The 13,188-nt window shown below is 36.0% G+C and overlaps 1 protein-coding gene across 1 annotated transcript in view; it reads right to left on the reverse strand.

Moving 5' to 3' along the window:
- AGMO (alkylglycerol monooxygenase) overlaps positions 1-13,188 on the reverse strand; it is a 384,539-nt gene that overhangs the window by 346,426 nt on the left and 24,925 nt on the right. The window contains exons 3-4 of the mRNA XM_057504558.1: positions 3,361-3,638; positions 1,840-1,970 (exon numbers count right to left, since the gene is read on the reverse strand). Coding sequence (XP_057360541.1) covers positions 1,840-1,970; positions 3,361-3,486 — 257 coding nt within the window. The 5' untranslated portion in view covers positions 3,487-3,638. The remainder of the gene's footprint in view (positions 1-1,839; positions 1,971-3,360; positions 3,639-13,188) is intronic.

Raw genomic sequence — 13,188 nt, forward strand, 5'->3', positions numbered from 1 at the left:
TTTCTCTTTCCATCTCCCTTAGGCTTTTGGAGTTTGTTTTCAGCAAAAATATATACTTGATTCTCATGTATCCTGTTCTAACTCTGTACCTTTTTTATCACACTGCTGAGAAGAAATAAAGCACTAAGGATGCAGTTTATATTTCTACTAGTTACAATGTTATGATGAGGGAACAATCTAATTTTACTTGTGACCAAAGTCAAATGTGAATAAGTAAAAGGAATTCTTATGCATTCATTCAATTCGATGTGTCCCTGAGTTCTTAATTAATTCATTCCAACTCAACAAAACATGTGATCCATAATTGTGCCTGCAGAGCACATCAGCTATCGTTATTTTTACAGTTCATCAATTGTCCATTTCCATAAACCTATACACTTAACTTTCTCTACATGAACTACAGTAATCAACTAGGTATTTTTCAATAACCAAATCTATATAACCCTCAAGTATGCTAAATGTATTTCTTGTTCAATTCTGTTCAGGGAAGACATGAAATACAGGAAATTATGTATGAATATAAATTCTTATTTAGGGTATTCTAAGAATTAACTACAAATAACTTGAGATATTATCCTCTGATTCTGACAGCATTGTGAAAACATAAGAGTCATTTTCCAGTCATTATGATTATGATTATGATAATTACTATTACTTTATACCTATTAACCTATCTTTTTCATAGTGATATTTATGAAAGAAGTACTACTTTTAGGTTTGCTTCCTATCTAAACAATTTTATGCAATTACATGGAGTTATTTTACCTTTTCTCAGACATTTTTTTAAGTTTTTATTTCATTTGAAAAAAATCTACTTTGGTTTCCCACTGGATAGTTCATAGAAATATTCCAAAGCAATGAACACTGGTCAGAAGAAAAGCTCTTAGAACAGTAAAGGAAAGAATGGCTGGGAAGCAGAAGAAGAACATCATCACCATCACTCCAGACACAGGAGTTCAAACTATGAAGAAACGAACCCCTCTTGCTCTCAAGCTGCATGCTAACTCGGAGGAAGGGCTGGGAGGAAAACAGGTGAGCATAAAGCCACATGACAATTCTATGTCTGGGATAAGAACAAGATTTCAGGGGGCCACAGTGAAGCAATGACTAAAGTTGGTTTGAAGAACTGGTAACATTTGTTGAAAAGTGTTATTCTTCAAGAGAACCACGGCTTAGACTTAAGAAATGAATCAGAGTTGGCCACATGGATGGTTTTCCAAGTAGAGGGAAGCAAATGTGACACATGGGCAATGACAAGTAGTAGCATATGGAAGGAGCAAATACTGCAAAGGAAAGTGAGGGGACCAGTAGCAAGGCTGACTAGACAAAGGACCCTATAGATCAGGAAAGGAATTCAGACATAGGCCTCAGGTAATGCAGAACCTGTGAAGAACTCAGCTGCAAATGAGGTAGGTCTAGAGACAGAGATACCACTTATGAGATCACTGTAGTAATCCAGAGCTTTATGTGACTTTGACAAGGGACCGTGTGCACCCCAGATGCCTACAGCATGTGAATTCACCTGAGGCAACATTACTTTTCCCACAGTTAACTAGACTATAACTCAGCACTCCGACTAGGGGAAGGCAAGTGAACTTGCCTTGGGCTCAAAGTTTAAAAAGGCACTCATAAACTCAGTAATCAAGATAAATAATATTTAGAGCAATGTTTTTAAAAACAAATGCAAAAAAAATTCATGATGAACAAGATATGAAAAATTTGAATTCTTCGGGGATATGAGTGAAAACAGACTAATTTCCCCATTTAAATGGGTTCCTTTTTTATCTTCTTTGGAGAAGTTCAGCTTTTTCATTCAGTGTTGCTAACCAACTAACTCACCTTGGAAGCCGAGACAGAACACCAGCTGATATTGACGTTAATGCATCATCCAAACGGCCTGGCGGCTTCCCTTTATGAATCCAGCTGACAACGAGTTCAAGAAGCATCAAGGAAATGAAAAATGGAGTTGCCTGGAAAGGAAATTGTAGAAAAGAGATGCTTTTCTTCCACATTTCCTGATTAGTTGTTCTGGAAGTAGGAGGTCCAGAGAGACATTTGACAGAAGAAGAAGGTATATACCTTTGCAAGAGGATCATTTCCTCCCAGCAGGCAAAGAAATATGATTATTTCAGACATACACTAAACAGGTGCTCAAATTCTATTATCCAGTTTGGAAATGAAATCTAAACATAGATGTAGTGATGATAATTTTGCAAGAAAATAAGATTAGGAGGGATGTATTTCAAAAAATACAGTTTAAAATAAGTGCAATAATCAGAAATCTGTTATCTACATGACTAAGACAGACCCACTTTAAAAGACTCTCCTTAAGGATGCATATGATTCTACTTCTTCATATTAGAATTACAGGATGACAAAACTGAAACTGCAGGAACAAAAGAATTTTTTTCTGAGTTTCAGAGAATGAGGTCACTTAAATATTTGTTTTAAACATCATCCAAGTTTTATACATTTAGCTTTATTTGTGTTTTATATAAAAGATTTTTTAGGGTCCACTACTGATAAATATTGGACTAGGTTTGGTGTGATAATATGAAAAATACTGATTTATGATTATTGTAATACCACATTATTTTCCTTAAAAATAAGAAAGGAGTAATACCAAATCATGAAAAAGTTAAAGGTTTCATTGATTTGGAAGCTGGTCGTAAGTTTTGCAGATTTCTAAACTGAACTCCCAAGAACATATTCTCTGATGTCACTTTTTGTTTTTTTCTGTTTTTGGTCTGAACTAGTGAGTTCTGTAGGAATAACTTTGACAGGGTGGGGAACTTCAGTATTCAAGTTCTAATTCTGGATATTTCCACTTCCAATCATAGCCAGGAACTCTGAAGTGAAAAGTGCCTCGAACATTTCAGAGTTTCAAAGAAAACTTGGTTCAAGTTCAAACTTAGGAAGTCAGAGTTGGATTCAGTCAGCTATGTATCCATTCTGCAGAGCTATTCTACCAAATTAAGAGGAAATACTTTCCTGGGAGGTGGTTTGCCCTTTAAAAACAAAATTGTTCAAGGTTTACTGATGTCATTTAACTCAACATTGAGTTTCTAACTGCTGCATTTAGAATGCCATTGCATCCAGGAAAATTTATAAAAGTTTTAATCGCATTCTGGAGTGACATATCAAGGGAAAGGAGTTTAACAGGAGAAAATGGCTATGGATATTGTAGAGAAATCCAATTCAAGCAGAAATTCTCCTTTTGTTCCATGCCTTTATGAAAGTGAATTTTTTTTATTCGCATCTAATAATTTGAAGAATGGAAGTGGACAGAACCCCAGGACGTATTTAACTTACTTTCTGTTATGAAAAAAACAAGAGTAGCCTCTTCCCAGATAGTCTCACCTTTTTTACATAATCAGGCACCTCTTCCATGGTTTGGAATATTGTTTCATTGGGCTTCATCACGTAAAACATCATGCGAATTCCCTGCCAAACGGAAACGTCCTGCTGGGCCTTTGGGTCCTCCATCTTTGCCTCTGTCTGATTCCCAGCTGGAGAATGTCTGAGATTCAGTGGTTGAAGCCAGAGGCTGAGCAGAGGATGAGATTGCTGCACAGAACAAGCCCTTTGTCAGAGCACAGCTAGAAACAGAGCTCCAGAGAGCACAGTCACAGCAGATTCTGCGTAGACAGGAAAACACAGGCATCAAGAAGGAGTTCAAAGTTCAGTGGGCACTGTCCCAGAAACTGGGGTGTGGGGAGGGAAAGTGGAGGAATCATGTGCAATCAAAGATAAACAGTGGAGTTTGACTGTAGGTGGAGCAACTTATCATTACAAAATGAAAAGCTGACAAACAAACAAAAACCCACATGATACCACCTTAGAAAGGGGAGGAGGAAGTGTGGTAACAAGTAAAAGTTCACTCTGAAAAAGTAGGTGGAAATTCAAGACTCAAAACACATGAGGGAATGAATTTCTTCTCTCCCTTCTGAAGCTCACATTGTGTTCAAGTCTGCCATCTCCCTGCGGAGCTGTATTTCCTGACAGGACAGGGTGCTCCAATCTCAGTAAGAATAGCTTAAAAATCAATAAGCACAGAAGATGTTGCACTGGTTATTGCCTACTACTTCTAGATCTGTATCCTGTTCTGAATGTTTGCAAACCAATTTAGGGCATTTGCCTTATTACATGACCATGACCTACATTGTCTAATGGACTCTCTATTCCCATCTATATTCATTTTGACACTTAGGGGAACTCTGAGAGAAAAGCTGCCAAGATGTTTCTGCAAGACCTTCTCTCTGTTTTCTAGGAGGAGCATAAGTTACTTGTGCCTTTTAGGTAGACTAGATGGCACTTAATTTGATTGCATCGCCAGTAGATGACTGGAGCTTTCCCAAATAACCTCAGCCTTTCACCTAGAATTGCTGTGATGATCCTTTAGTTATCAATTCACCTTTAAATATGCTAATGCAGAGTTCATTAAATTGTTAATAAGTGATTATTTTAGGAAAAAATAGACCCTATAAACAATAAGTAAATTACTACTCAGAGATACTATTAACATTTGGTCTATATGCTATTACTATACTATGCAAAATTGTGCAATAAAAACTACAGAGTTTATGAGAAAAATGGGATTAGGGTGCAAAACTCAAAAACATCATAATGACCCATAAAGAAAAAAAATTACAAGCTAACAAAAATTGTAGTATACTTTTGCACTTGCATGTTACATAGATAAAAAATGTATAAATACTACAATAAATACGTACTTCATCTCATAAAATACCTGATGTTTGTTTTGTGGAAGTAGGCATTTTTGAGTTGCATATTACTAAGTTATTGTGGAGTATTGGAAAGACTTACCTGAAATCAGATAGACAGTTGTAAAACCAGATAGGGATAGGTGAACTGAGCACACTGGTAGATATTTAAGGCATGTGTTTATGGGTGCATTTTGTGTATTCCTAAGCCTTTCACATCACACAAAAGCACAGAGGGCAGGCTCAAGTTATTTCCTAATACATCAAACCCCTGTTGGAACAAACTTGCATTTTCAAAATATTGCACAACTTTCTGTACTTTCAAACAGTTCCCATTACAAATAAATTCATATGGACATGCTTACTTAATAAAAGTCATAATAGGCACAGTGTTTTATTACCTGCTTTAAAATTTTTTGAAATTATAAATTATAATGCATTACTGGGAAAAAAACCAAACAGCACAATAGCATATATTTTTTAACCAAACAGCACAATAGCATATAAAGTAAAATGTAGCAGCAGACCTCCCCTCAACATGCACGCATATCCCTTTCTTCAACTTCAGGAGAACAACTTCTCCCAGTGGGCATTTTTCCTACAAAGGTTTACTTTTTATTATCATTATTATTACATATGTGAAATACATTCAAATATAGACATTTTTTTTTTTTTTGCAATGGACCATATTAAACATAAGATACAGCAACTTTTCTTCTTGGAGTCAACAACTTAGCAGGAACATTTTTCCATTAAGTATATGGTTACAAAGCATTTTTTTTTCCTGGCTATAGAGGTGTATGCATGTATGCCAAGCAGGCATACAGAATCACTTTAAGTATTTAAAGTATCTGAACTTAAACAAAAAAAATTAAAGAAATGATGGAAGAGGTGAAAAGTCAAGTGGGAACAAAGAAGCAATAGAGAGGTTAATATCAACAGGAAGCCGGTATTAACCAGCTATAGGGACAAAGAAAGAAGTTGTATTGTGTTAATAGAACTCAAGGGCTGAGTCACCCAGGATAAGTTAGAACCATGACGGGCCTTGTCTAACAGAAGTGTGGGCCATGGCACAGACTCAAGAAATAATACCAAAGGCAGAGAGGAACTGGAAAAAAAGTACTATGGCTGCTCCTTTTTTCCTGCTAACCAGTCCCCCAGTAAACTTCCCATTGAATTTATCATTATAAATTCTGGTAACTTGAAGAGGAATTTCTCATTTATGAATTTTATTTTTCAAAATTTCAACCTATTTTGTCACATTTCAGCTAATGGATCTGTTTAAACTCATTTTAACTGAGTCAAAAGCCAGTTGAGGAGGAGCCTAGGAAAAGAAATCTGCCAAGGCCAGCCCCCTGGAGATACACGGCAGGGAAGAAGAAGGGGAAGAATGCATCTGAGGAAAACGTCAACCACAGACCAGCACACTATCATGACTTAGTTAACTTTCTCCATTGTTGGGCAATGTAGTGCAGGGCTCATGTTTTAGCTGATAAATTTAATCAAACAGTTAATATCACAGTATAATAGTTTGTATATTTGTACACATTTTTGCATTAAATAGCTTCCTAGCAATGGAATTATATTGTTGAAGAGTACGTAAAATGTATAGTTCAGTAGCTCTTGCCAAATTCACCTCCAAAACTGCCTTTCACTTTGCTAACACTGACTACTCTCAATCTTTTACAGTTTTTAGTCAATTGATTGGTGAAAAATGACATATTGTTTTAATTTGCATTTTCCTATTGACTTTGAAAATATTTTCAATACATTTATTAGCCATTTGTTTTTCTTTGTGTGTGATTTACTTTTTAATATATATTGCATGTGATTTTACTATTATATCTTCATTGATTTATAGGCTATTTGTATTCTATACATGTATATATTTCATATATGTGGCAAATGTTTGCTCTGTATTGTTATTTTAACTTTGCTATATATATATATATATATGCTGTCATATAGCAATTGTAAGTTGCTTTGTGCTATTATCTTTTATTACTTCTGCCAGTGGGTCTTGCTTATGAATATTTTCCTTACCAGAATTCTATGAAAATAATCTTGTGTGTTTTCTTCTAGAATGTTTACAGGATATTTCAGTTGTTCCTTTGGCCATCTGGAGTTTAGTTTTGTTTATGGTAAAAAGTCATTATTTCATGTTTTATCCTCCCCGTTGGGCACCTATCTACCCTAGATGAATTAGTTCTTCTCATACTATTCATTCAATACTTTTCACACTATTCTACATGTCTGAACTGTTTCCAAGCTCTCCACTCACTTCCACTGAAGTCTGTGTCTGTTCTTATACTAGTATCATGTTGTCTTAATAACTGTACTATCATTATAAATTCTGGTAACTTGTAGAGGAATTTCTCATTTATGAATTTTATTTTTCAAAATTTCAACCTATTTTGTCACATTTCAGCTAATGGATCTGTTTAAACTAAACTTGAAAGAATTCTATTGGCATTTTAAATGGAATTTCATTAAACTTATGGCTTTGGAAGAAGTGACATCACAGGCACTCAATAAACTTGTCTGGAACAAATGAACATATATGCTACAATCATTTAAATTTAGTTCTGTATTTAAATGATGCCAATGCTCACTACAAATCCTGTATTCCTTATCCTCTTCACTATGAATTTTTTTGTACTAATTTAGATTGCAAGGTTTCCTTTCATTTTTCTTTTGTTTCTCAGAAGTTTACATACAATTGTGTAGCTTACTATACTTTTCCTCCCTATATGTGTGAGGAATAACTTGGCTGAATATAAAATCTCTGGTTAAATATTGATCTCCCCAAAATTCAACAAAGACAAAACACTTTGGCTGGAAATCTCAGATGAAGCCAAGGTGTACAGAACAGAGGGCTTTAGGCCTATACCTGAACCAGAAGGAGGAAGCCCCAAATGGTGCCAGATACCTTTCTGTCCAAACATCTCCATCAGATCTCTATCCAAAATTTCCTAGTCAATGTGGCCCTACTGGCAGTCCCTTCTCTTCATCTAATTGAAGTAGAAATGCTTGGGAAGAGTCTGATATGAGTGGGAAGCATTCCATGAGAATGCGAGACATGCAAACCTGCTACTCAGTGCTCTCATTCGCAAATAAATCAGCCTAAAAAGACATCCGAAGCTTTTTGTATTGAAAAGACATAAAAACAACTGATTAGGAGCCTTTACTAATACTGATAACTGTCCTTACAGGAAAGAGAAATCACAGTAACTTGAACAGGGAAAGTTTAATACAAAGAATTGTCCACTATATCAGGGAATTGGAGTAATGAGGGAATGACTAATAAAAATTAAGGGAACTCTAAAGATTATAGGAATAGCAGATGAAAGGAGGAGCCACTATGCCCAAGGCTGGACCAAGGAACTTGCTGGAAATTGTGTTGGAAGTCATCAACAGGACATAATTGTGGTTTACTCTGGAGCTGATCCTGGGCAATCAGAGGCTCCTTACCCTTACCCTTATCCTTGAAATGAACATTTTGCCCAGTGTACCCACAGCTGGAACCATGTTCAAGGATGCAGCTTTCAGAGAGCTTTGTGTTGTGCAGACCATACAGACTGGATATATGACTGAGGACCTGCATATAAGCTTTAAGATTCTAGTGGGCAAGCACAAAGACTTACTCATTATGCGGCTGCCCAAGACAAGCCTCATGTGTAAGTTCCCTTGCTTTTTAAAACTCACCTACCCATCTAGAATGGTCTGCCACTTTCTTGGTCTCCTCCTGCCCTCGTACAGGGGCCAGTTTCAGATTTCACTGGGGAAGCTTCTGAGGTTTCAAGCCAACAAATCAGCCAACTAGATGGCTGAGCAATTTGTTCACCAGGAATATCTCACTGGATGTACTTCCCAATGAGACCATCTGAGTGGGTGAAGCTGCCAGCCGCCCAGCGTTGCAGGAGTCGGGCACTGGAGAATCCCCTGGAGCTGCAGGACACTGCCAAGTGAGCAAACGGGAACCAAAGAGGAAAACCTCTTCCTTCAACAATCAGTGACTGTCCAGGGCCTACTCCTGACAAGACTTAACAGCCATGTCAGCTACCAAAGGAAAAAAATTTAGACAACTCACATCCTTTTCACAGATCAGATAATAAATTGTGATCTGGAGATGAGAAGCAATAAATTCATAACTAACAAAGACAGACAACTCTTCAGTAATTATAGTCTCTTCATAGTAATATTTTCTTATACATGTGATACTTAGCCTCAATGTTTATAAAATTATAAATCATGTAAAAACAATTTCCTAGAAAGTGGTGATTGTAAGACAAGGCAATGAGAGAATATATATAGTTCTGCATTTTCTTGTAGCATTTGACATTTCAGACTAATATTAAGTCTGAGTTTAACTTTACTTTTTTTCCCCCTAATTTACCCATTTCTGCTTTTTAGATGCTGGTAGAATACTTTTTTGCCTTGAAATTAAATCATTTTGGTGTGTAATTTCTTTGGTAGGAATATATTGAAGAAGGAAGCCTCCTTAAACTTTCAGATTTTAATTTTCTTTTGTTTTAAGGAGATTTTGTATTTTATTTTTGCCTATATTTCCATCTCCTGTATTTTTTTTACACCTCTTCACAAGTGTGATTCATCTGTTTATCTTCCATATCCACATATTGTCTCTGACCATGATCTCTTATTTTCCAATGTTCTCAGTTGATTTGCTCAAGTCCACACTTTCAGTATTTATCTTCACTGTTTCTTTCTTTCTTCTGGTTCTACTTTAAATTTTCCAATGACTTTCTTAAATTCTTTCCTTAATTCTCTTAGTTCCCCTATTATATTTATTTCTTATCACATAGCCTCATTTTTATTCAAATTTATTTCCTGTTTAACTTCTATGTTTCCTTAAAATGGTCCTGCCTAAAATTATTATTAAGTTCGTGGGGAATAATATTCAAAAAGATGTCCATCTGCTCTTGGCAATCTCTTTCCTTGCCCTCATACCTAATTTATCTTTGAATGGGTCCAGACCTTTTTATGCTTTTATCCCCCCAGAATATATGGATGGACTTGACATTTCTTGATACTATATCCTCAAATATATGTGGCATGTGGAGTTTATCCTATCAGTTCAAGCTAAGGCTGGGGGAGGAGCTATGAACATGCACAGTCCCCACCCACTTCTTCCAGCTGCGCCCGTGAGTCGGAGCTGCTGCAGTGGTGGCCAGCATTCCAGTTCTGGCTCTCTTCTCCTTGGCCTCCTTTACTCCAGTTATACAAAAAGCCCATTTAAAATATTCTTCCTGTAATTTTTATTTATTGAGGCTGGGATGTGTCCATGGCCTATTGTGGAGGGGTTTCCATCAGAAAACCTGTTTTTTCTTATTTTGGACAAATTGACAATTGGGAAAAATGAGAATTTGTTCACAGAAAACTTCTGAGCCCCTGAGCTTTCTCTTTTGTGAAAAATTCTGTACTCCCCTCTACCCTAAATGATTCCATCCACCTTAGCTGTCATTAGCCCCCAAGGCCAAAAAGTCTCCAAATAGAGGAGCTCAGTCTGGTCCTAGCTCTCCCCATCAGTCCTGACCACATTGCAGGGAGGGATCCACCACAGCAGAGGGCTCAAATTCTGATTTTGAAAACTGTGTTGGAGTACTTGTTCAGAGAGTAGTCATCTTAGTACGAAGAGTCAAGAATAACTCATCAAGGTGAACTTCAAGGTGATTCCGAGAAAGGAGACCCCCATCTTTTCCTTGGTGTTGCCATATCTACTCCTCTGAATGAGGGGATATTTAGTGTGCCATTTACTCTAGAACTGATGTGTCTTTCCTCTCCTGTATTAATTTGGTAGGGCTGCCATAACAGAATGCCACAGACTGGGTGGCTTAAACAACATAAATTTATTTTCTCTCAATTCTAGAGGCCAGAAGTCCAAGGTCAAGGTGTTGACAGTGTTGGTTTCTTCTGAAGCTTCTCCTCTAGCCTGGATAGATGCCTTTTCACTATGCCCTCCTATGGCCTCTCTTGTGCACAGAAGCTCTGTTTTTTTAATAAAGACACCAGTACCACTGGGTTAGTGCACCACCCTTATGACCTCATTTAACCTTAGTTTATTCCATAAAGGCCCTATGTCCAAATATAGTTATACTGGGGATTAGGGCTTCAACATAAGACTCTTGAAGAGTCACAGTTCAGTCTATTAACACCTCCCCATTCATCTTCTGTAATCATCTGAGTTAGTTTTTGGGAACTAGACTAGGAACCTGCTCTGACATAACCATTTTTAAAAGTTTAGTTTTCTAAGATTATAAAAATAATATATGTTCACTGTAGAATACAGAAAATATAGAACATGCATAAGAAAAAAAAGCAAGCCATCATAATTCCTCCAATCAGATTAGAGTCTCATTAATATTTTAATGTCCATTATATGTTCAAGTTCTTTTCAGATAACTTATATAACATAGATGAATACATAATTTATGTATAATTTTAAGTCCACCTTTTTAAAATTTGGAAGCCACATGATGAATGACGAAGCCTCACAATGGTAGCTGTCTTGGTCTCTGAATCACTACTTGCAGGAGAGCTACATATCAATCAGGATATTAGGTAAGCAAAATTTAGACTTATAATGTGTTTGTGTTTCGGTTGCTATTATTTGAGGCTAATGGTGCCTTAACTAATACAGACAAAAATTCATCAGAAGATTTTGAATAGAAGTGTCACATAATCTGATAGAGGTATAAAAACCATCAGTCTGTTTTTTTCTGTGTCAAGAATAGGCTTTAGAGAGAGACTGTGAAAGCTGGGGACTGTTCAGAAGTTATTGATAAGAGTCCGGGCACTCCATGTCTATAACTTTCACTAGGATGGTTTCAGTGGAAGTAGTAAGAAATGGAAAGATTCTCGATACATTGATGGTAAAGCTGACAAGGTTTACTAACAGATTGGATGAGGGAATACACACAGCTTCAAAAATCTGGTTTAAGCAAATGAAAGAATGGAGTTCTAATTTACTACAACAGACAAACTGGGGGAACTGGCTTTTAACCTTATGAGATGTCTGTAGACATCTATGTGGAGATGGTTTAACAGCTGGATGTATAAATCTGAAGTTCAAAGCTCAAAATAGCAGAATTAGTTATGAATGGAAAGAAAAAGTACTGACAATGGAATAGCTACAAGCCAAACACGAGGGTGATTTCCATGAACAGACCCTTTGATCATGTTCATATACATAAACTATACTCACTTTTAATTTGAAAATCATGTCTGGTATTTTTAGTTTATTTGCATGACAAATTTTTTGTACTTCAAAATAGAATATTTTAATTTGCACATTATACAAATTACATTGTATATATTGAAAGGATATATCTTACTGAAATGAAAGGATATATCCTATTCCTATTTTAATGTACAGTATAAAGCATATATTTTAATATTAAGAAACCACCAAACTAATGACCAAGTGCATGTGCCACTTAACATTCCTACCAGTGTGAGCATTCCAGTTGCTCTGCAGACTTTCTAGCACTTGGTATATCTGGGCTCATTTTTGTTTTCCACTATCTTTTTCAAATTGAAATGGATGCACAATTTGTATAGAATATTGTCATAATCTGAAATTCATGTTTTCATTCCTATTTTATTCCTACAAATTTTGAAGGAAATTCTTAAAAGAATATAGCTATGTGTTGCCAACATTTTAATATTGTCTCTAAGAGCATTTGAATCCTTTGTACTAATACTTTCATTAGAAAATGGCAACATATGAAACTTAAATCAATCTCTCTATTTTCTTAGATCAGGTTTTATTACTTTTGGCTGAAGTCCTTTCCATGACTTAGAAGGCAAAGATCAGGTAGAACATAATCTTTAAAGAAATTTATGACACACACTTGAGTTCAGAGCATGAAAAACAAATAGTATTTCAGAAGTTATTTCTTTAAAATCCCATCAAGCTAATACATCTCATTGTTATTTTAACAGTAGTCAGTGCCAAAAGAGCAACTCAAAGTGCTGCATGCATATCAGTGTCAGAAGGTATGTAACTTGCTCTTTATAGGATTGGTTTTGAGTCAATGTTGGAATTAATCCAAATACACAGTGCAGAATAAAAGAATGTGGAAGATCTCAAGAGTATTTCTTGAAATAGCTCATGAGATTCTCTGCACAGAGAAGGATTTTGTTTGGAAAACACAAAATAACACATAGTAATCTTATGTGTAATAAATATTTTAAAGGTCCTGACAAGTCCAGCAGCAAATAATTTCTTTTAATTTGTTCAGATTGAAGTTTCTTTGCTACAGAATTCCTGTTAATGTAACACTTGTGAACACCTCTGAGAATGTATATTACATGGTGCATGGTTTGGGGATTGCAGTCTAATTTAGGGTCTGTAGAGAGCTGTTTCTTGGCCAGGGAAAGAAGGGATACATATCTATGGTAATAGTAATTAATGCCTAGGATCTAAGGGAAAAATCACCCTGAA

Source organism: Manis pentadactyla, chromosome 7 (assembly GCF_030020395.1).
Source record: "Manis pentadactyla isolate mManPen7 chromosome 7, mManPen7.hap1, whole genome shotgun sequence".
In the NCBI taxonomy this organism is placed as follows: domain Eukaryota; kingdom Metazoa; phylum Chordata; class Mammalia; order Pholidota; family Manidae; genus Manis; species Manis pentadactyla.